The 22,602-nt window shown below is 40.3% G+C and overlaps 1 protein-coding gene across 3 annotated transcripts in view; it reads right to left on the bottom strand.

Annotated features, from left to right (window-relative positions):
- Nucleotides 1-18,292, bottom strand: part of KMT2C (lysine methyltransferase 2C) — a 179,476-nt gene extending 161,184 nt beyond the window's left edge. For all 3 annotated transcript variants that reach the window (XM_081344870.1, XM_081344871.1, XM_081344872.1), the window contains exon 1: nt 17,765-18,292. In XM_081344870.1, coding sequence (XP_081200996.1) covers nt 17,765-17,901 — 137 coding nt within the window. In that variant the 5' untranslated portion in view covers nt 17,902-18,292. The remainder of the gene's footprint in view (nt 1-17,764) is intronic.
- Between the last annotated feature and the right edge of the window lie 4,310 nt (nt 18,293-22,602).

Here is a 22,602-nt window from a genome sequence, read left to right as displayed (position 1 = left end):
ATTACTTTGATGATCTTTTTTAGAACATGGATCCTGGTCCTTCCTATTAGATCTCTCAGTGGCTTTAAAGCCATTGACCATGGTACAGTTTCTGGACTGGCTGAAAAGGCTGGAGTTCCATTCCCTCTTGATTCTATAAGTCAATAATTGAGGACAGGAGATGTACAGCTCAATCTCTTCTCCAATTTCACACACTGGAAAAGTCATCTAGTGGATTGGGATGAGATATCATCATATACTTATGATAATCAATTCTATATCAGAACTCTTGGCCTAGCTAAAGATGCATAGCAATCTTGTCCCCTGCCTGGAAGTTATTAAGTCCAGCTACGGTAAAATGACCTTGGGTGAACTGAAGATGGGCTGACAACTGGATCATTGGAGTCCCATTAGCTCCAATGCTGTCACTTTATGGGGAAGTTCTCCCCCCACCCTAATTAGCAAGTTTACAATTCAGGGATCCTCTTGGATTCATGCTACTGCTGGAAGGGCAGTTGAGGTCATGGCCAGCAGGTCTTTTGCCAAGGTTTGACATTTAAATTTATAAATCATGTAATTTATTTGATGTGTCTGTTGCACACTTACTGGAGTAGATAAATTTTGCCTAGACTACTGCAAAGTGTTCTATGTGGAACTTTCTTTGAAGACTATTCAGAAATATAATTAGCTGAGAAAGGAGCAGTCTACTTTTTGCTTGTGTTATGCATCAATTTTATGAGCCCCACATTCATACTAATAGGTTTCCAGCTGCATTGGGGGAAAAATTTAATATTACTCTAAAAGTGTTTATGATTTGGTACCACTTTCTCCAAGCAGACTGAACTCATCTTGAGTGATTTTTATTGGAGAAGCTGCTGGTAGTGTCCCATTTCACAGTGTTCTAGAAGTTAATTAAGCTAAATATTGGTTTTCAGTATTTACGAGGGTAACCCTGATAATCGGGGTTATGAGGAGTCTTTAGTGTTCTCTGAGCTTGGTAACATCATTGGAGCTTGGTAGCACCTAGCAGTGCTATGACTACCACTGATGACGTTACATAGATTGGGTAATGAAATGTCTGCAAGAAAACTACAAGGCTCAAGAGGGCACCAAGAATCTCTCACTTCAACTCTGAGCTACAAATATTTTCCTTTATTAGTCAGGGTTATGTTATCATATGATTCTAATTACTTAGTTCATTAATTTTTTTATATTTTTCTACAAAGATTTTTATAATTAATCACAAAAAGCTGCAAGATGCACTGATATATTTAATACATAAAAAGGAATAATTAAAATAATAGTTTTATTATTGCAAATAGGTATGACTCTCTCCTTCTCTCCCCCCAAAAACACACTGACAAGATTTCAAATTGCATTAAACAGCCTTATTTAACTGAGAGTATATGAACAAAGGCAAAAATAAATTATAAAGATACACTTGGCTATACATTTATAAACCAACTATTTCTAGAGATAAACCATTTTGGACTGTCAATGGGACTACCTCCCACAGATGAAGCTAGTTTACAATCTGGGGTTTTTCTTAAATTCACAGCTCCTGCTTGAACTATAAGTGTAGGTTGTTGTCAGGTTTTCATGCACTTAAATCCTGTGCACTATTTACAACCATCTCTAGAACAGAGAGCTTTGCTCTTGATCTTTAATGGCCTTATCATCTCCTATTGTTGCAATTCATTCTATGCTGAGCTACCCATGTAGATCATTCTGGAAGCTTCAGCTAGTTCAGCATGCAGCAGCATGCAGTGACCTGAGTAGTTGTGGGAATACCTAGGTTCACCTCTGTAACTACTACTGAAAATTTGGTTGCCACATCATGGCTTTCTTGATTTTAAGGTTTATCTTTATGTTCTTACTTGGAATCTATTCAAAGACTTTGAAAATGGAACAGCATGTAAGATGAAGTAATAACTAAACCCACAAAGATCTAGAATTTAGAGATAAAGGGTAGGAAATAATGACTTTGTTGACCATAGTTTGTGCAACCCAAGATTGAAAATAATATTGTCCTAATATAGGTCACAATGTCATAATTCAAGTGTTCTCAAAGTATAGGTTGGGGAACTCTAGTCATCATAAGAAACAGGGGTCATAATTTTGCTTTAATCATAATCTGATACACAAGCAGAGTAGAAATGCATCCAACTTGCTTCAGGCTTTTCTCCTCACCTTTGTCAGTGCATGCCCCAGTAGGCAGTTGGGTATCACAAAACTTGAGTGTCCTTGTAAAATACAGATTAACACATGGAATTATTAAAAGTGATGTATGTATTTCTTCACCAACCCTAACCCCAGTGAAATCATTTATTTTAATAATGGGAAGAGGTCTACACAAATTCATTATTTCAGGAATTCTGGTATTATAAAATTTTAGAATCCCTCTTATAGTCCCTATCGACTCATGGAGCACCTGATACACTTCAGGTTTATATCTGTTTATGACATAATTATGGACAAACTGTCTCCTTTCATAATAAATCCTATTCTACATTAATTTTATAATTTTAAAAATTAATATACATGTTGGCTCAGTACAGATAGTCCTTGTTACAACCATTAATTTGGTGACCATTCAAAGTTACAATGGCACTGAAAAAAGTGACTTATGACTGTTTTCACACTTGCAACTGTTGTAGCATCCTAATGGTCGTGTGATCAAAATTCAGACAACTGATGTTTCTGACAGTGGCAGTGTCCAGGGGGTCATGTGATCACTTTTTGCAACCTTCTGACAAGCGAAGTCAATGGGGAAGCCAGATTCACTTTACAAACATTTTACTAACAATTACAATTATTCACTTAACAACTGTTGCATGAAAGGTCACAAAACAGGGCAAAACTCACTTAGCAACAAAAATTTTGGCCTTAATTGTATTCAAAAGTCAAGGGCTACCTACATTCAATAACTTTCTGAAGCATTATTGTGCCAATACATAGATTCTAAAAGAAGCATATCACATTGCAGGTAGTTTTTCTTTAAGAGAAGCTTTAAAATAATTTTATATAATTGAAAATGCATAAAGTGAAATGCATATATTTACATTCTAATTTTTAAATCCAAGTATTTTGTTTATGAAAACCTTTCCCATGTATGCCACTCACAGCTCCTCAGCAATAAAAATAGCATTCTCCAAGTTTTGCAACCTCATCACACTGCGACTATCCTCCCAAGCAACTGTGTTTGCATTTCCCACACTACACTATGTTAAATTATTCCATTTATTATATGACTACATCACATTACAGGAGGCATAGGGGACACCTGTAGTTTGTAGAAGCAAATTCAATCAGATGGAATAAAACATAAAATCAGCCCTAGTGATAAACTGTAATTAATAATCAGATTACTTTATAGAATATCAATAAAATGTCTGCTTGATATGGGAGTGAGCAGGCAAAGTTCCCTGCGGAATGTTTTCTATAAGTAGGGAAACCACAACTTGGAGGTTTCTTCCTTCAACTGCTCTAGGTAGGAATTCAAAGACAAGCCAGAGAATAAAAATAGTGGTAGGGTTTTTCCAGCATTCTAAGCCTCATGTGGTTTATTTAGGTCTGGCTTACTGTAGTTTGTCATTGTAGCTATTATCTCCAAAGCATAATGTATATGACATTGTCTTGTGCAAGCCAAATCAGTTGTGAGCTTTTCAATAAACTATAGTTAATCAAACATGGGTTAACCCAAACATTTTTAACCCAAGCATTTATTCTATGAATTATGATACAGTCAATTGCAGCTAGTTATCAGTCCACTTAGAGCTTTATAAATAGTGTAAACAGATAGTTTAAAATTTAAAAACTTGTATTCCACATTCCACTTTTTTTTTCAGTAGCAATTTGGCTATTGCATTTTATAGTAACTGAAATATCCAAAAACCCTTCAAAGCTATTATCTACTTAAAACTATCTTGTAAGCTGCCCAGTATCACTCTAAGTGAGATGGGCGACATAAAAATTAAATAAATAAACACAACCTTTAGACTGGATTCATAAATCAACTTAACCATGGTTTATTGATCAAACTAGTTATCTGGATTTGATGTGACAGTAAATGAGAAAGCAAGCTTCTTAATCTATGTATCCTCCCAATATGTTGATTTTAATTCCCAGAATTCTCCAGGCAGCATGTCCATTAATTAAAATTCTGGGAGTTGATGTTTACAAATCTTGAAGGTGCCCAAATTAGGGGTTGCTAAAAACTATGGCTTTCAAAGAATAACTTGGATTAAAAAAACATACTACCGGTAAGCCTAAATTACACACACAAACACAAAATGCTAGAAGGCATCATGGCTAGCATAACTAGCATGAGTTGAGAAAAGATATTCTGTGGCAGAAAAAAAAAGCCTTGGGCTGCATTGATATTCTCTGATGCAGAAGCACACCCAGCTACAAATCTGATCCTTGAGGGAGGGTATTTCTACTACCTTGTTTAATCAAATGACTCGCCAACAGAAGCTACACGCTCCCTAAGTTCAGTTTGTTGCCTATCATTCAGGTTATTGCTAAATTTTCATATTGATTTCAACCTTCCCACAAGATCCAATAAAAAGAAGTAAATTTGGAAGTTTTCAGTAACCGACAAACACTTCATTCTAATTTTGTGAATGACCTGACTCATTTCTATATATATAACATTAAAAAATGGATGAAATGAAGCCTGTGGAGCCCCAGATGCCATCCAGCAAGGCCAGATAATTGTTTTCTGGCAGGACGTTCTGTAAACTTCTATTGAAAAATGCAGAGACTGGAAGAATAGAGTTCCTTGCAAGTCACAGTTTAGGTTTCAACCAGGATAGGTACTTTTTGAAAGTACTGAGTGGCACAGGATATAAATGATGGTATTTCCATCTTTCAGAGTGTTGACAGGAGGGCAGAGATCCGCCCCGAGGTCTCTCATTTGTGGAGTTCCTCAGGGGTCGGTCCTCTCGCCTCTCCTGTTCAACATCTATATGAAGCCGCTGGGCGAGATCATTCGTGGTTTCGGGGTGGGGTATCACCAGTACGCTGATGATACCCAACTTTTTCTTTCCACCCCGAACCAACCCAGCGATGCCCTCTCCATGATGTCCCGGTGCCTGGAGGCGGTTCAGGTCTGGATGGGGAGAAACAGGCTTCGTCTCAATCCCGCCAAGACTGAGTGGCTGTGCATATCGGCATCTCGGGTTAACCAACTTATTCCACCTCTAACGATGGGGGGTGAGGTGTTACCCCCCGTTGATAGGGCTCGCAACCTGGGCGTCCTCCTGGACTCACGGCTCAATTTTGAAGACCACATAGGAGCCGTGACCAGGGGGGCTTTTGCACAGGTTCGCCTGGTGCGCCAGTTGCGTCCCTATCTGGACCGAGACGCCCTACGCACAGTTACTCATGCGCTTGTTACCTCCCGTTTGGACTACTGTAACGCTCTCTACATGGGGCTGCCCTTGAAGACCACTCGGAGGCTTCAACTGGTGCAGAATGCGGCCGCGCGAGTTGTAATGGGGGTCTCCCGATACTCCCATGTAACACCTCTACTCCGCGAGCTGCATTGGCTTCCGGTTGCCCTCCGGGTGAAATTCAAGGTGCTGGTTATTACCTATAAAGCCCTACATGGCCTGGGTCCGGGCTATTTGAGGGAACACCTGCTGCCGGCATCAAACGCCCTTCGCCCAGTGCGCTCCCACAGGGAGGGTCTGCTCAGGGTGCCGCCGGTGAGAGATTGCCGGCGGGTGACACCCAGGGATAGGGCCTTCTCAGTGGGAGCGCCTGCCCTCTGGAACCAGCTGCCGGTGGAGCTGAGGACTGCCCCCGACCTCCGATCATTCCGCCGGGGCCTGAAGACCTGGCTCTTTGAGCTCTCAGGCCCAGGCTGAGGAGAAATTTTTAATTGGGGTTTTAAGTATACAGGGTCAATTTAATATTTTTTAATTTGGTTTTTTAACTTTTGTATGGTGGATTTTTTAATTTCCTGTAAACCGCCCTGAGTCCTCAGGGAATAGGGCGGTATATAAATGTAACTAACTAAATAAATAAATAAATAAATAAATAAATAAATTTATCACAGCAACAAAAATATATCCTATGCGACAAATAAGGGCAGAAAAAGATGAAAGGTATTCACACTCCTGCAAATATGTTTAAATTATGCAGTTCCATCATTTAAAACATTTTATCTAGGAAGGGAGCTAGATATTATTATATAATTGTATTTTAAAGACACAAGTTCACCATCAAAAGACTCACGATCATTTGTCTCAAAAGTGTTTTTTCAAAAGGCAACTGGGCTGTTTTTTCTTGAGGAGGAAGAAGAAAACATTTCCCTTCTCATCCAAAAAGCTTTATCAGTTGTGATAGCAGGAGGATGTGCTGACAGTTGAAACTGGCTGGTGAGGAGATGGAACTATATCCTTCCATCCTTCCATTCCCCCCACCATCTCAACTGTCAGTACCTATCTTTCCCTCTCCTCACCGTCACAACAGATGAAGCTTCTGGAATGATAAGTGAAACATTTTCTTCTTCCTCAAGGAGAAACAGCCCAGTTGCCTTTTGAAAAAAACAGCTTTGAGATAATTATGATCTGGATGACTGAGAATCTCCACAGACATCATCATCACTTATTTCCATAAAGAAACAATGGCCATCTGTACCACTTGGCTAGGACATGCAGGACATCATAAAGCATGAGGGGATGGGATCAACTCTTTACCCACATGTATACATCTGGACTACTGCAATGCAGTCTACTCAGGACTGCCTTTGAAGATCACACAAAATGCAGAAGATGTCTTACTGATAAATGAAAACTTCCTCACTCTTATAACACTTGTCCTTTGGGCTCTCCAATTGGCTTAGCTGCCAACAGAACTCTAGTTGCAGTTCAAAGTTGTCCATGATTTGGCTCTCAGGTATCTCCAGAGCATCTTATCTAAGCATAATTGATCCACCTGGACTACTTTATTTGAAATAAATTATGGGAGGAGGATCATGATAAAAGTATCTCTTACTTCTGGCCCAATTTATGACATAAACTCAGCCCTGAGGATAGATTAGCAATCACACTGATGATTTCCTGGAAACTCATCAAAACTGAATTCTAGCGGAAAATGTTTGATGGAGGAGGACAGGATTTCATGTCCTGACACATTGCAAGTGTAAGGGGGATTCTCAAAATGAGAATATTTTTTAGCTGTATTCCCAAGCTACACACAGACAAGTACCCTTTTTCTGCCACACACTAACATAGTGACAGATCCCATCCCATCATGCTTTATGATGTCCTGCATGTCGTAGCCAAATCGTACAGATGGCCATTGTTTCTTTATGGAAATAAGTGATGATGATGTCTGTGGAGATTCTCAGTCATCCAGATCATAATTATCTCAAAGGTGTTTTGCTTGAAAGTTAGGGTGTTTTTTTTTAACATGGCTCATACATGACTCTAACACTCTAGAGATTTAGGAAGAACACTAGCACTGATTATGTTAGCTAGGGTAATGAAATGTTTGCAAGAAAATAAGTAAGCTCAGAAAGCACCAAGGACCCCCCATTGCAGGATTTATAATAAACATAAAACATCACAGGGCAGAAGATGATATAACCTGTGGAATACATAGGTCTGTGGTGCCGAACCTATGGCACAGGTGCCACAGGTGACACGCAGAGCCCTCTCTGTGGGCACACGCGCCATTGCCCCAGTCCTAGGCCTTCAGCTGGGTTTTATAAAACTTTTTTCCTTTAGGCCTCTGCCGCCGTGTGCAAAAAAAAAAGGTTCAATCAATCAATTTCAACTTCTCCCAGGAAAAAAAAAAGATCTCGCAAAGTTGGAATTGATTGATTGAACTTTTAATCCCACCCAGTCTGCCGTTACCACCACAGCTATGCCCACCCAATGGGCCATGCCCACCCGGTACCCAGCAATACATAAGTGGGTTTTGGATTGCAGTTTGGGCACTCGGTCTCTAAAAGGTTCGCCATCACTGACGTACGTCAATAGATTAGGGATTATATAGCAGCTTCCAGACCCCTTTTCGGTGTTCCTAGTTGAGAAAGAACTTGTACTACTATAAAATAATATCCCCAAGGATTAATCCATTAGAATATCCAGAAGGACAGCAACCTGATTTTTTTTAGCGATTTTTAAATATTACTGTCAATTCTGGTTGTTGTTAATTTTAATATTATTTTTATATCTAATATTACAATTACCTTTATATTTATCTTTACCTTTATATTTATCTGCTGGAAGCTACTACAGTGTACTTCTTGGTGTCTGGTGGCAATATACAAGTATTCACAGGCCAGAAGGAAGGGGATAATTTTAAAAACATTAGTTATGAGAGGATTATTTAACTAAATTACTATTTATTTCAAAGTTTTTGAAACTATCCTTCGTGGAATGTCCACAGTATTTAAAAAAAAACAAAATATAACTGAACAACAAAAATGAAACTACATATATAAATGATAAATAAAACTACATATGTAAAAATAAAAACTACAAATAAAGACATTTTAATCCCAATATCAACAATTCTTTTTGTGCTATAGATGCTAATAAAGGTAGCTATTTTTCCAAGATATAAGGCATTCCAACAAACAGAAGAAATCTACTGAACATTCTCTACTTTTTTAATACCTGCAAAGATTTAAGGACCTAATAATATGTAATGCTAACAAAGGAATCTACAGTTTCATTCTCATTTTACTATTCATAGCTCTATCACCCATCTCATCATTTGTGTGAAACATAGGTGGGGATAGAATATAACTGCTAATGAAAGCATCAGATATTGCTTACGTGGCTTTTTACCTCTTTCTGGACCTCTCGGTGAATTTTCATATACATAGCCTTTCCACAACTGAAACTGTAGGTATGCATATATAAGACCTATATGGCCACCTGTCTGATATAATGATTCTAAGTGGCTCATAACAATAACAGATAAAAAGGAACGTACCCTTTCCACCACCACTACCCCCCGGCACCAAACCAAACAAGCTCTCAGCCCAATCCCCATCACAGCCCTGTAATACTCTGAGGAAAGAGCCAGATCTTCACAGCCCTGGCCTTCCAGAAAGCTAAAAGTGGGAGACTATTCTAAAGGGCTGGAGTGGCCACTGAAACATCAGGTAACAAGATTTAAGGGAAGGGACCTGGAGTGTGCTCACCTTATCTAACTTAATAGAATGAACAGATAACCTCCGGGGGGGGGGGAGAGATGTCCCTCATTTACATTCACTTCATAATTAGATTTATTTTATTTTATTTTAATTCCATTTATATCCCGCCCTTCTCCGAAGACTCAGGGCGGCTTACAAGCTTAGCAGTAGCCTTCATTCTATGTATATGCCTGCTTATTAGGGCTTTCGCCCCCCCCCCAGCGGCATTATTACAAAGTCAGCTTAATTGCCCCCAACAATCTGGGTCCTCATTTTACCTACCTCGGAAGGATGGAAGGCTGAGTCAACCTTGAGCCTGGTGGGACTCGAACCTGCACTAATTGCAGGCAGCTGGTGTTACTTAAGGAGGCATTAGCCCACTGCTCCACCAAGGCTCATAGATGATTATGAAAAGCAGTGTTATAAGCAGGCTTGCATTCATTTCCAATTACAAATATACACACCAGCCTGTTGATTATATTTGTGGAAAAACAAACATAATGGAGGGATTCTGAACTTTTGTTGAAATGAGGAACTAAGATGACATACAATCAAAGGTTATAGATTTTAGGAGGGGGTTCCTAAATATACTGGAATATTTTCTAATCATTAGAGCTGGTACATCTGTCAAAGCTCTGGCTGAGGACTGAATGGGAACTGATCACGGTGTTGAATAAAGGTTTCCAAAAGCCCAAAGGCCTTAAGTTTTCTAAAATACTACTAGCTGGAATGAAATGCTTAAATAGACTTAAGCGCATAAGTGGAAGAAAATATACACCAAAATTCATTTAAGATTAATTATAGGAGAGATTTAAAAAGGGGTATTTTTTATTATTGTTGATTTAGTCACAAAATATTATTCACTGGGATTGTTTCAAAATAAAATGCGATTCCTATGTTTTGGGCAGACTAGCAAATAGAATCTTAAGTAATCTAATTGTTGTTTTCTATGTCTTTTAAAACCACATAACCAAAGTAAAGAGGTATAAACACTCAGATTTTCAAGTATCCTATTCTTTAGGAGCTTTTCTTTAGTAGCTTATTATTATTTCATTTCAACGTTAAAGTTTATGACATTAAAATTACCATATGCAATATATGTAAACATTTTCCAGTATATCAAAATAAGTTACCTTAATTCTAACTTTACCTTAATTCTAACTTAATTCTTAAATTAATTCATAGTGAATCACATAAAATTAGAAAGTCTTTTCAAAAGAATCACTTTTTTTAGTTAGATTCTAAACAAATGGTATTCAGAATGGCAATAGTTTTAGAATGTGAAACGTAAAATATAATTGTCGTATAAAATTTAATATTGCAAGCATAGTTTCAAAATAAACTGTATGGATACAGAAATAACAAGGTTTTATATATTTTAAATTTATAATTATCCCTAAGATATAAAATTGGAAATTAGAAGATAACAGCTGCATATATTTAATACCCTTTTAATCCTAAAGGATAGCCATGGTTACCAAAGTTGCTTATTTATCGCATGTGGCTTTCATCAACCATAGAAAAAACTAACAAATTGGGTTCTGCGTCCCCTGATCATTCAGGCACTAATGAAAAAAATAGCCCTGGGATCATGAGATCTGGAGATAATGGCAGCAATCAGCAGCTATTTTTGATTGTTTCATCTTTAAAGAAGGCTGCAATTCCTGTCAGATCCAGCCAGACCATGTATCATTCATGATTTTACCATATCAAAAGAAAAAAAACCCTGTAATTTTACTTAGATAGTAAATCTATTTGGTGTGAACTATGAACTAATCTTCCTGACAGAAAGCCAAACTATTTAACAATATGGAATATAAACAAACTAGAGTTAACATATAATTTATACATCACGTGTCTCCAAAGACCTATATTCTTCATATATACTGAATTTAACAATGCAACCAAAGACCTTGGTTTTGAATTGTAAGCCATTAAGTAGTTAGAACTAGCATATTGGGACAAATCATTTTCTGCCGCTTCTACAATATCTTTTAATGTACCAGTTAGGATTGAAAAAGACAAAGAGGTGTATAGTGGCTTGCAAGTATCTTCTTGAAAACTTACAAATATATAGCCCCACAATATATGTGATACATTTGTGTCCATATAACACAATTCAGATAAAAGTTTGGTGGTCAGGGATAAACAGGGATTTTCTTTTAAAAGCCAATTATTGCCTTTTTGGTTTTAGATAAAGATTGTAAACTTTTTTTTTACCTTAAAGGTAAAGGTAAAGGTTCCCCCGCACATGCGTGCTAGTTGTTTCTGACTCTAGGGGCCGGTGCTCATCTCCATTTCGAAAGCCGAAGAGCCAGCGCTTGTCTGAGGACGTCTCCGTGGTCATGTGGCCGGCATGACTAGACGCCAAAGGCGCACGGAACGCTGTTACCTTCCCACCGTAGTGGTCCCTATTTTTCTACTTGCATTTTTACGTGCTTTTGAACTGCTAGGTTGGCAGAAGCTGGGACGAGTAACAGGCGCTCACTCTGTTACGCGGCACTCGGGGTTTGACCCGCCAAACTGCCGACCATCTGATCGACAAGTTCAGCGTCTTAACCCACTAAGCCACCGCGTCCTTTTTTTAACCTTACCCCAGCATTTATTGCAGTATTGCAGAAATATTTGCTGAATATTTGCTATGTACAGCCATTGAGGCAGGATGAGACCTGGGATGTCCAGTTTTTTTATTGCAGTGTTTTTATTAGCTTATACTATGAAATAAGAAATACAAATACAAAACAAGGTTTTTTATAAAGTTGCCTCCATGGGTTTCTCCCCAAGAAGCTTTTTTCAGAAAGGAAATGGTGGTGAAGCTGGACTGGTGGACTTATGGTAAAATAATATCCTTTAATTTCAGTGACCCTATCCTCAGGTCTAAGGAAGAGTTAGAATCAGATCATGTCTGTCATTAGTTTACATACAAATGAAAGAAGGGTTTAAACTAAATAAAAAGTTATGGTTTGATTTTGTTAAAAACTTCATTGAAATTAAATTTGGAAAGTGAACATGTGAAAAACATTGTATGATTCAGTGGGCAAGGAACTTTGGGTATAGTGTGATGCCTGAACAATGGGAGAATATGTAGACAAAAGGCTTAAAATCCACACTAAATTATAATGTAAAAGAAAACTTTTATAAAATGATGTATTGTTGGTATTTAAAGGTATCTCAAATGAAATATTGGAAATGTAAATGTAAAGAAGGGATTATTTATCATTTGTGATGAATGTGTGATAAAACAAAGAAATATTGGAGTAGGATTAATACTCTAATACAGAAAATTTTTAAAGTGAATATAAAGATAAAACCAGAAACCTTTCTTTTGGGCCTAATGTAAAAAGACGTGTAAACAAAATTGGGAACTCTTATTTTATATAAGTTGACGACAGCAAGACTACTTTACACCCAAACATGGAAGGATGTTTCGATTCCCACCATGGATGAATGGCTACAAAAATGGAGTTAGCGGAGATGACTACATTGACTGTTTTGATAAAAGAAAAGAATATAAGTACTTTTGTTTCTACTTGGAGACCGCTTCTGGACTTTGTGCTTAAGGGGGGGAAAATGATACATTGATTTTGAGTTTTACTGATTAGACTGATTTGTTATTACAGAAATGGCTAGTTTATACCACTATAGAAAAGTAGAAGTTGATACCTTATTTTATTGCAACAGAGGGAGTTGGAAGCCAACACTTTTTTTTCCTTTTCCCTCTATTCCACACTTCTCTTTTTTCCTTCACCCTATCTTTGTTCCCTACTATTTACTTTTGTATTTTTGTAGATAAATGCAGTAAACCTCTTGAAGTACATTTTTAAAAAAGGCAAACAGTAACATAACATCCATTCATCTATCAACTGAAGCATTTTACAAAATTGACTATGGAAATGTTGGAAATAATCTTACCAATTTCAATAGATAAACTTTTATAGTCATTTTTTACTATGAGCTCATTGACCCACATTAAAAATGTGTGTGTGTATAAATAAATAAAAACGATGAACTCCGGGATATAAGAAAAAAATTCTTCTTTATTGCTGAGCTTTCGCCAACAAGCTGTTAACATCATCAGAGCAAGGGCTGAATGATAAGGAAGTCGGAGTCAGTACATACACTTGTATGGCAGTTAAAATGGTCAAATTGTGGAATGTGGGTGTGGCCTGTTCGTGACAAGCTCACTCATATATAACCACAGTGGTTCCGGCTTTGTTGTAAAAGCCGGTCTCTGTTTGATTTTTAAAAGTCGCGCCTACCAGCTGTTTGGTGGGTAAGCCTCATCTTCCCGCGGGCAGTCATGCGCTGGCTGACAGGCTCTTAGCTCAATGTAGAGTCAAGGAGGTCGTCTCGTTCCCTCGCGTGCGGTCGTCGCAGGCCTGATTCTGCTGTGGAAGGAAGCTGGTAGGCGCAACTTTTAAAAATCAAACAGAGACCGGCTTTTACAACAAAGCCAGAACCACTGTGGTTATACACGAGTGAGCTTGTCACGAGTAGGCCACACCCACATTCCACAATTTGACCGTTATTATTACCATATAAGTGTATGTACTGACTCCCTTATCATTCAGCCCTTGCTCTGATGATGTCAACAGCTTGACGAAAGCTCAGCAATAAAGAATTTTTTCTTAGATCCCGAAGTTCGTTTTTATTTTTACTGATTTCAAATGTCTACACCTGCTGCGGCGTCGGCTGCGCGCAAAGTTCAGAGGAGGCACGTGAGGCTGCCCGAGCCGCGGCTTAGCAGCAGGTGTGAAGGAAGAGGGCCTGGGGGGAGGGGGAGGCCCATTAAAGGTCCTGTGAATTACGACACTGGCCGTGCCTGTCCATCGCCGGATCCCTGCGTTTAGGCAGGTTGCAGGCTGGTGCTGGCTGTTAGTTTATACAGTATAATACAAAATTCAGCCCCAAATAAGTAGGACCCTAAAAAACACATTATATAAAAATGTTTTTATAAATGCTCATTAAAAAGCTGTGTCTTAATTCATTTTCTAAAAAAAGTTAAAGCTAAATGCATTTCCCGAGGGAGGGCATTTCTTAATTTTAGAACCATGCAGGATTAGCAAGGTAAACTTTTTTTCAGTTAAAGTCTTCTCTTGTTCATTTCATGGAGACATCTGGGTAGCCTTTATTTTTGCAACAGTATATAACTGGTTTGCATTGTCTCCTTATGGTGTCCTTATGTCCCCCCCCACCTCCCCAATCTAACCTACATCTCTGAGATTTCCTGACAGTCAGACAGTCAGTTCTCTTGTGTGTATAATTTGAACATAGCCAGGCCATTTTTTATCAGCAGTTGTAAAGAAATAGAAACAAAATGTTTTAACTTATATATTAATAACAATTTCTTTGCAATTCATTATTTTGTCAGTAACATGACTCCATCAATTAAACACATATATGTTGAAGGCAGCATATTCACTTGTATTAGACATCTATTATCTCCCACTGCTAGTCCTTCCAAAAGGAACTCAATATATGTCATACTATATATGCAAAAGTTGTCTCCTCCTCTATTAAGGTGCAACACATCATTTTCCAAGTAGACAAAAAATAATATTCCATCTTTACTATACCCACCTGCAGTATATAAACATGGGGGAGCTATCCCACATTTTTTCACCCCATGGCAGCCTACTATGCTGTCTTCATGATTAATTTGATAAAACAGAACTTAGTGTTCTAAGTTCATCATGAACTAAGTCTGATGAAAATAACTATTTTGGCAGGGATTAATTAATAGCATGCATTTTGGGTTATAGGAGCATCTCATTCACTTGAACCAATGTGATCATATCTTTAAAATGGTATGTACAAACCATCAATAATGTGGTTGGTAATATAGATAGGTCCGGCTTATGAGCTGTTTGTATTTAAGGAGATGCTCACAACAAATTATAGTTTATTTGGTGAATGCCTGAAAGATGCATTAAGAATTGAATATATAATTTTTAAATTATATAAATATATAATATAAATATATAATAATAATAATAAATAAAATTATATAAATAAGATTAACAAGATGAGAATTCCGGCACCTTTTTTTTTAGAAAAAAAGCACTGTGTGTGTGTGCATCCTATATATATATATATATATATATATATATATATATATATATATATATATATATATATATATATATATATATATATATATATATATATGTATATATGTATATATGTATATGTATATGTATATGTATATGTATATGATGTATATGTATATGTATATGTATATGTGTATATGTGTATATGTATATATGTATATATATATATATATATATATATATATATATATATATATATACACATACACATATATACACACATACATATAAATATTAATCACTGTCCATTTTGAATACATAGCAGATACGATGGGAATACAATAGGACTTATTTTATGATGAAAAGGTCACTGATAAGTATCATTCAATAAAATGTATAACCCACATGTGGAACCAAATAAAAACAGCTGCATTATCAAAGGGAGTGGTAAGCAATCATAGAAAGTAAGCAATAGTTCAAATAGCAAGTAGAAATGCATAAGTTGTACTAGCCAAAATACCTTATCTGGATCTATTTTGCAAACCTGGTAGAAACAGAGGGAAAGACAACTTGTTATTGCCAAAAGATACTATCAATGTAATAATTATTATGAACCTGTTCTGAATTTAAATTTTCACTAAAATACAATTGTTTTTCCAATTTTTGCTGTTGTAGGAATACTTGAAAACCTATGGCCACTTTCTAAAAAATATTAGCTCTTAAGGAAAAAGATAAATATGATACATGCAACTAATGAGAAATGCAAGTTACAACTAATTTCATATACAATTTAATCCAAAAAGAAAAGCATTTTAGCAAAATACTTAATAAGAAATTAAAATTATGAATATGCAATTATAATGGTAATGTAGTCAACAAGAATGCATTATGAAATTTTATATACATTTTAATTTAAAGCACTACTTTAAAAATACAGACCTGCTGAAGAATTGTCTTATACAGCACCTTCCATAGTTTTTTTTATGCATACTATATACATACAAGCAATTTCACAGTCATAGGATACTTCTCTCTTGCATCATGGTCTTAACTATCTAGCAGATGAGATATTATAAACTTTAGTGGTCAAATACCCAACTACAGAAAAGTTTATCCAGTCTGTTCTCCATTTCTGCTGGAACCATGGTTTCCAGAACTTCTAGCCATGACTGTGAAGAACTCTAGACAAAGACTTAATGGTATTCTGGTGCTTTAAAAATCAATTGACAAACTAGACACCTTCCTTAAGCAAAAATACATTGTCTTCTAAACATTTTGTAATATACTAGAAGCAGTGAAGGTAAAAAATGACATGAAAAATACATGTCTGAATTTTGCTTGCGGATAAAAGCTTGTTTTACTATCTCATCAACTGAATAGATTATTAAACAGAAATATAAACAGCAACATTATGTAGAGAAGCATAAAAATGGTTTATAGGTTTTCCTATGTAGCTTTTCCATTTAAGTAAGTACAGCACATTAATTTGGGGGGAGGGGGAAAATAAAAATCTAAAATAGTTATTTTCCAAAGTTTGCTAGTCGTCATAAGAAAAGCATTGCTCTCATGGGATTGTGTGGCACGTTGCACTCTTCCAAAATGAACACAAAAAGCATATTAATCCAGGAATTATGTGAGCCCAAATTAACATAATATATAGAGGAATATTAAAGCAGTCCTGAACCTCTATACAAAATATATTCGTACTTTCTATTTCTTGGGAAACCGAAACTACCTGATTGACTGCCAAATACAAAGTACAGGATGCTCCTCCACACTTACATCAACTAGTGTTGCAAGAATGAGACACAAGTTTGATTTCAGCACATTAAAGAATTCTATTAACTCTTGGGATTCAAGTGGGAAAATATGGCAGAATCCAGAAACAAAGCCCAAACAACCCAGTTTTTCCACCAGCCATTCTCTGCTAGTTGTGCATACTACCCCTTGCTGTGGCTTTTGACAGCTCCTGGGGAGGAGCTTCCCATTACACAATTATATGCCTAAGGTTGGTGGACTTGCAATGTACACCACAAAAAGGGCGGAAGGGAAGTAATCCACTTCTGGGAGAATCACTTCAAAATAATTTTTTTTTTAAAAAAAGAGAACATTAGGAATTTTAAAAATGGGGATGTGTGGGTGGATGAAGCTAGAAGTAATTAAAAAAAACTAGATTAAAATTGGGTGACAAATAAGGAAGAAGAAAGTTATGGAGAAAAAAAAAGGATAGAAAAGGCCTCCTTAGTGTTAAAGGAGAGAAAGGGGAATGGAAGTTGAAAGCAAGGGAGAGGTGAAGGTGGGGGGGACGGTGGGGAAAAAGAGAAGGAAGTAGAGGGGAAAGGGGGAGACGGGCCATTCCCAATATGGCACTGCGACTGGGGCAAGGAAAGGACAAAAACAAAAGAAGGGGGAAGCGGGGCAGGGCAAAGGGCACAGGTGAGGAGGCGGCAGAAGAGCCAGGGGAGCCGGCGACACGGCAACCGGAGTAGCCGAGGAGAGGGCGGACGCCCCGGCGGGGCTGACAGCGCTCCTCCGCGCTTCCTCTGGCCCGCAGCGACGCCAGCACGGAACTTACTTCTTCCTGACTCTCTGGAAAGGGGAAGCGCCATCTTTACGAGGCCGGCCCCTCGGTCTTTTGTCTGTCGTGGCGGCCGTGGGGGAAGCCCCCGGCTCGCGGAGTGGCGGCGTCGGCGGTGGCTGCTCGGTTGACATCCTAGTCAGCCGGACTGGGGGGAAGCATGGAGGGCGGCGAGCGGGGACGAGAGTGCGGGAGGACGAGGGCGATCCCGACGCTCCTCCTGCTCCAACGGCCACGGCGGCGGCGGCGGCTGCTGCTGGGGTTCCCCTTCTCCTGCGGCTCCTCGGCCACCACGACCGCCTCCTCCTCCGCCTCCTCCTCTACCTCCGCCTCGCATTGCTGGCCTCAGCCGCGGCGGACCAGCGCGCAGGTAGCCGCATGGGGAGGAGGAGGAGGGCCCGCCTCAGTCACACGCAATTAGACCCCCGGCGGGGCTGGACGGAGGGGGGGGGCGGGGGCCCGCGGAGGCCCTCGCGCACGGCCGACGCCTTCCCCTCTGGGGCGCGCTGGCGGGCGGCTGGCAAACGCGGCCTTCGAGAGCCGCTGGAGACGGCGGCGCTCCGGCTGAGGAGTCCGTCGCTTCCTTGTACGTTGGCCCGGCGCCCTTCCCCCGCCCTGGGGGGAAGTGGAGGCGGCGGGCGGGCGGAGGGCGGTGGAGATGAAGTTTTGACAGCTCCTCCAGCTGCTGCTGCTGCTGCCGCTGCTGAAAGACAGAGCGAGCGAGCGAGCGAGAACGCAGGGCGGGCGGACGGACAGGCGCGGGGGGGGGTTAGGGTTCTGTGTGTGTGTGTGTGTGTGTGTGTGTGCGTGCGAGCGCGCGCCCCCGCGTGTGGCATACATGTGCGTCTGTAGTGTCACGGGAGGGGGAAAGGAGGAGGAGGAGGACCTGAGGCTGCTCTCCCTCCTCCCTCGGTCCCCTCAGGCCCGGCCGCGAGCCAGGAAGTTGGAGGGGGGGAGGGAAGGGGAGAGGTAGCGTCGGCTCTGCCTCAGAGGGTGTTGCACGTGACTGACGGCCCGGCTGACTGACGGGCTGCCCGACCCAGCCCCTCCCCCCCCGCCCCTGAGGTGGCGGTTGCTGAGCAGCCACCATCGACGTCGCGAACGGCGCAAGGAGGGCTCCGCGTCGACTTAAGGGGCGGTGTGCCCCTTCGCTTGCCCCACACAAACAAGAGTTGAGGGGCGGGCGGATATTTTCTCCTCAACACCTCTTTTGGAGGAGGAGGAGGAGGGGAGGACGGTGGCGGCGCTCGATCTGCGCCCCGCCCTCTCTCCCCCTCCTTCCCTCCATCCCTCAGCAGGGCCCCACACTGCGCCTGCCCAAGCCACCCGCCCACCGGCCACCCCTTTTTCTCAGCCCAGACAGCTCATTCGACGCGCCGCCGTCGCTGACCTCACGGGTTCTGCTGGCGACGGTTGGGCGGGAAACCTGGAAGCCCGGAGCAGAGAGACGAACGGACCGGAGTTGGGGGAGCCCAGGAAGGCCCCCGAGGAGCAGAGCGCGCGCGCTCGTGTGTGTGTGTGTGTGTGTGTGTGCGCGCGCGCGCGCGCGAGTTGTCAGCTGTGCTAAACAAACCGCTGCACGCAACCCTGCAAGGCGTCTCAACCCAGCCTGCAGGTGTTAGGTGCCAAAGTGTCAGGCGTGCCCACCTCTCTCCGCAACGGAGGCGCCCTCTTCGAAGCTGGTTTGGGAACAAGATAGTCTTTGGCATCTGGCTTCCCTCCCCCCCCCCAGGACCTTTCAATTTTTTTGTTACCGCTTTCCATCCTCTCAAGAATTTGAGCTATTGTGAATTTATTTATCCTTTATGAATCAAACTTTTTTCCCCATGGCTGAGAGGTGTACTCAAATCGAGTCTGCTAAACAGTAGTTTACTGAAGAAACTAAAATTATTTGGGGTCATCCAACTTTATTTTCTGAACTCAAAGCCTTACACAATTTGCAGCCTATCCTGAACATAAAGCATTAGTTCCTATCAGTCCATTTGACAACCCTTCCAGCTTTGCCATGGTTGAGCCCTTATTTATTTAAATTTCATATTTCAATTTATATGACTGTCCATCTCAAATTCATGATTTTGATTTTATTATATATTATAGACTTATACGACAATTATATTGCTCAGACAATGAAGCAAGCCCTCTCTTACTCAAAAAAATTATTCTCTGAAGCCTTTCAAAACCACTGTCTTAGCTTTTCTGTTTTCCATTTCTATTATTAATAGTAGTACATATTAATAATATTGTACTTTATAACCCACAGAAAACCATTAGAAGGGTGGTATAGAAATAAATAGCATAAGTTATAATGCAGTTCAGCTGCTTTTGTTTTAGTATTTTGAGTAAATACAATGTTTCATTTGAACACTTTTCTGGATATATAGTCAGGATGGTATTATCTCAGATACATTAAATAACACAAAGTCTTTGCTTGTGAAGAGGTTAAAACAAGGAGTTAAGGAAACGTGTCAATGTTTACAGTTAGTGTTAACTTCAGCCTGTGTGCCAACTGTATAATATGATTTATTGTAATGATTTGGCTACTGGCTGGGAATTCTGGGAATTGAAGTCTACACTGCTTAAAGTTGCCAAGTTTGGAAAACGTTGGCTTAGTTCTTTAGTCATACAGCAATCCACAAGTCTTGGGTAGACATATTTGAATCTGTTCCAGTTTTTCATAAAAGAACTGAGAAGGGGAGTTATAAAATAGAAATGCGATTTTAATATAAAAGTTGAATCAGATTATGATTGCTGCAATAGAAGTGTTACTCTTCAAAACCAGAAAGCTGGCTGCAATACTGTACTATTCACCAGACATTATCCTCTTGATGTCTCTCAGAGATGTTGGCTGTGGGGCTCTGCTGGCTACAAATAAAAAGAGCTGGTCCAATATTTTGGACAGCGTCAGACTGGGAAAGGCTGCTTCGCTATCTTTTCCAGCCTGAACGCAGCCGACTCACTTCTTGGCTGGATTCAGACGAATTGGTCCGTGAAATTCAGCGGGACCGACTCCCCACTGCTTCGGATGCGGCCAGCTGACATCGCTGGTTGGCTTAGAAGACTCTCCAGACCTAGCTCGCTTGGAGGGCGCCTGGAGAATCGCCGGCAAAACGCTGAGCAAATATGCACACGTGGACTTCGTGACCACAACTGTAATTTTCACCTCGACGTCTCTCCAGCCTTCGGGTTGTCTTCAGAAACTGGCCGCCTTGGAATAGGCGGAGCGTCATCAGACCGATTGTTCCCACAGTGAGGTCAGCGGAGGCCGGACTGGAAACAGGGAAGGGCGCAGACTGACCAGGTGGACGTGGGGGAGAGGTGTAGGCGGGGAACGTTCGAGCCGCGCCGCAAAGGTGGCCATCGTGGGCGCGTGTTACCTGTACGCACACAGAGGGCGTTGCCGATACTCGAGTGTTTCCTCTAGCGCTGACTGGAGGCGCTTGGCTCCAGACCAGAGACCCGAGCCAGCGTAACCGAAGCCTCGGGGGAATGAAATTGGCACAGAGTGTGTGAGAGAAAAGGAGCGAGGGAGAGCGCCTAAGGAGAGGGTTGGTTTCCAGAAATTTTGGCTGCAACAGCTGCTGATTCTGCCACTGCTCCGGGGATGGGGGAGGGATGGCGAAGGGGATGGCGCTTGTGTTAATCCCGCTCCCCAGGGATACGGGCCTAGCTGGTTGGCCCCCTGCCCAGATTCTCTGAGGCTCAGTGAGGGGGTTAAGCCTCATTACATGGGATTTAACTTGTCCAGCCAAGTACAGAATGCAGCCCAAACTCTACTGGCAGAGAGCATTTTGAGGAAGGGTATGCAGTTTCGTATCCCAGAATCAGGATTTTAGGGGGTGATGATGATGATGATGCACTATAGCAGGGAGTCGATCGTATTTACATTTCATTCATAAATAAGTGCTCAAAAAAGTATTTGCCTTTCCTGCCCCCCTCCATTTCCCTGTTTTATGCCAAATTTAGAAGTTTAACTTTCCAATATTTTGTCTTGCATATAACTAGAAGGAACTTCACTGCACATTTCTGGCATCATGTAATATTCACTTGATGTGTTATTCAAGAAGCTTATTTTGCTTCTGATCGTCATCCTTCCCAACCTTTTTAAAGTATTTCTTTCTTTTGTCAGAAAACAGTTTTAGATTGAACTATCATCTTTTAAGTGAGTCTGCTTACTGTGGAGTCATGTAACCTGTTAAGAGTAACAACAAAATTGCTATAATTCAAAGACCTTTGAAGATATCATGGGTAAACCTTACAATCTCCTGAGTGTGCATTTAAAACAACCATATTTATCTTTTTGGTTAAAAAAGGCTTATTTTCAAAAAGGGACATTATCTCTAAGGCCATAAGCAAGAGGTAACATTATTGAAAACACCAGTATTTGGAAGGGCAGCAGACAGAAATTGGGATATATTATTTATTTATTCCATTTCCACATATTTTGCAAAACACTGGACTGAAAAAAACAACCCATGAAATTTGGAGCTAGGAAATGAGCTAGGCCAATGGGCATGCATAATGGGCATGCACAGTGTAATGGCTGCAAAATCTGGAATATGTATGGCATATGGATATGTTCTCATAATAATCTATCTTTGCCAATACTTCTGAATAGTTGCTGGTCAGGATGAAAAAAAATGCTCACATTCTTGCAATACCACCTATTCTGGATCAAACTGCTGTATTGTGATTGATCCCTTTGTTAAGACCCCTGTGATGGTCTGTATAAGCAGATGTTATCACTGTTAACAGCTCTTTTCCAGATAGCAGAACTCATGAAATACCTTGATCATCCAGAAATACCTTTATTTGCATGCAGATGAGATTACAGCAGA

The sequence above is a fragment of the Vipera berus genome, assembly GCF_964194415.1.
Source record: "Vipera berus genome assembly, chromosome: Z".
Classification (NCBI taxonomy): domain Eukaryota; kingdom Metazoa; phylum Chordata; class Lepidosauria; order Squamata; family Viperidae; genus Vipera; species Vipera berus.
The sequence above is the reverse complement of the archived record's forward strand: the minus strand, read 5'-3'. Positions and strand labels throughout refer to the sequence as shown.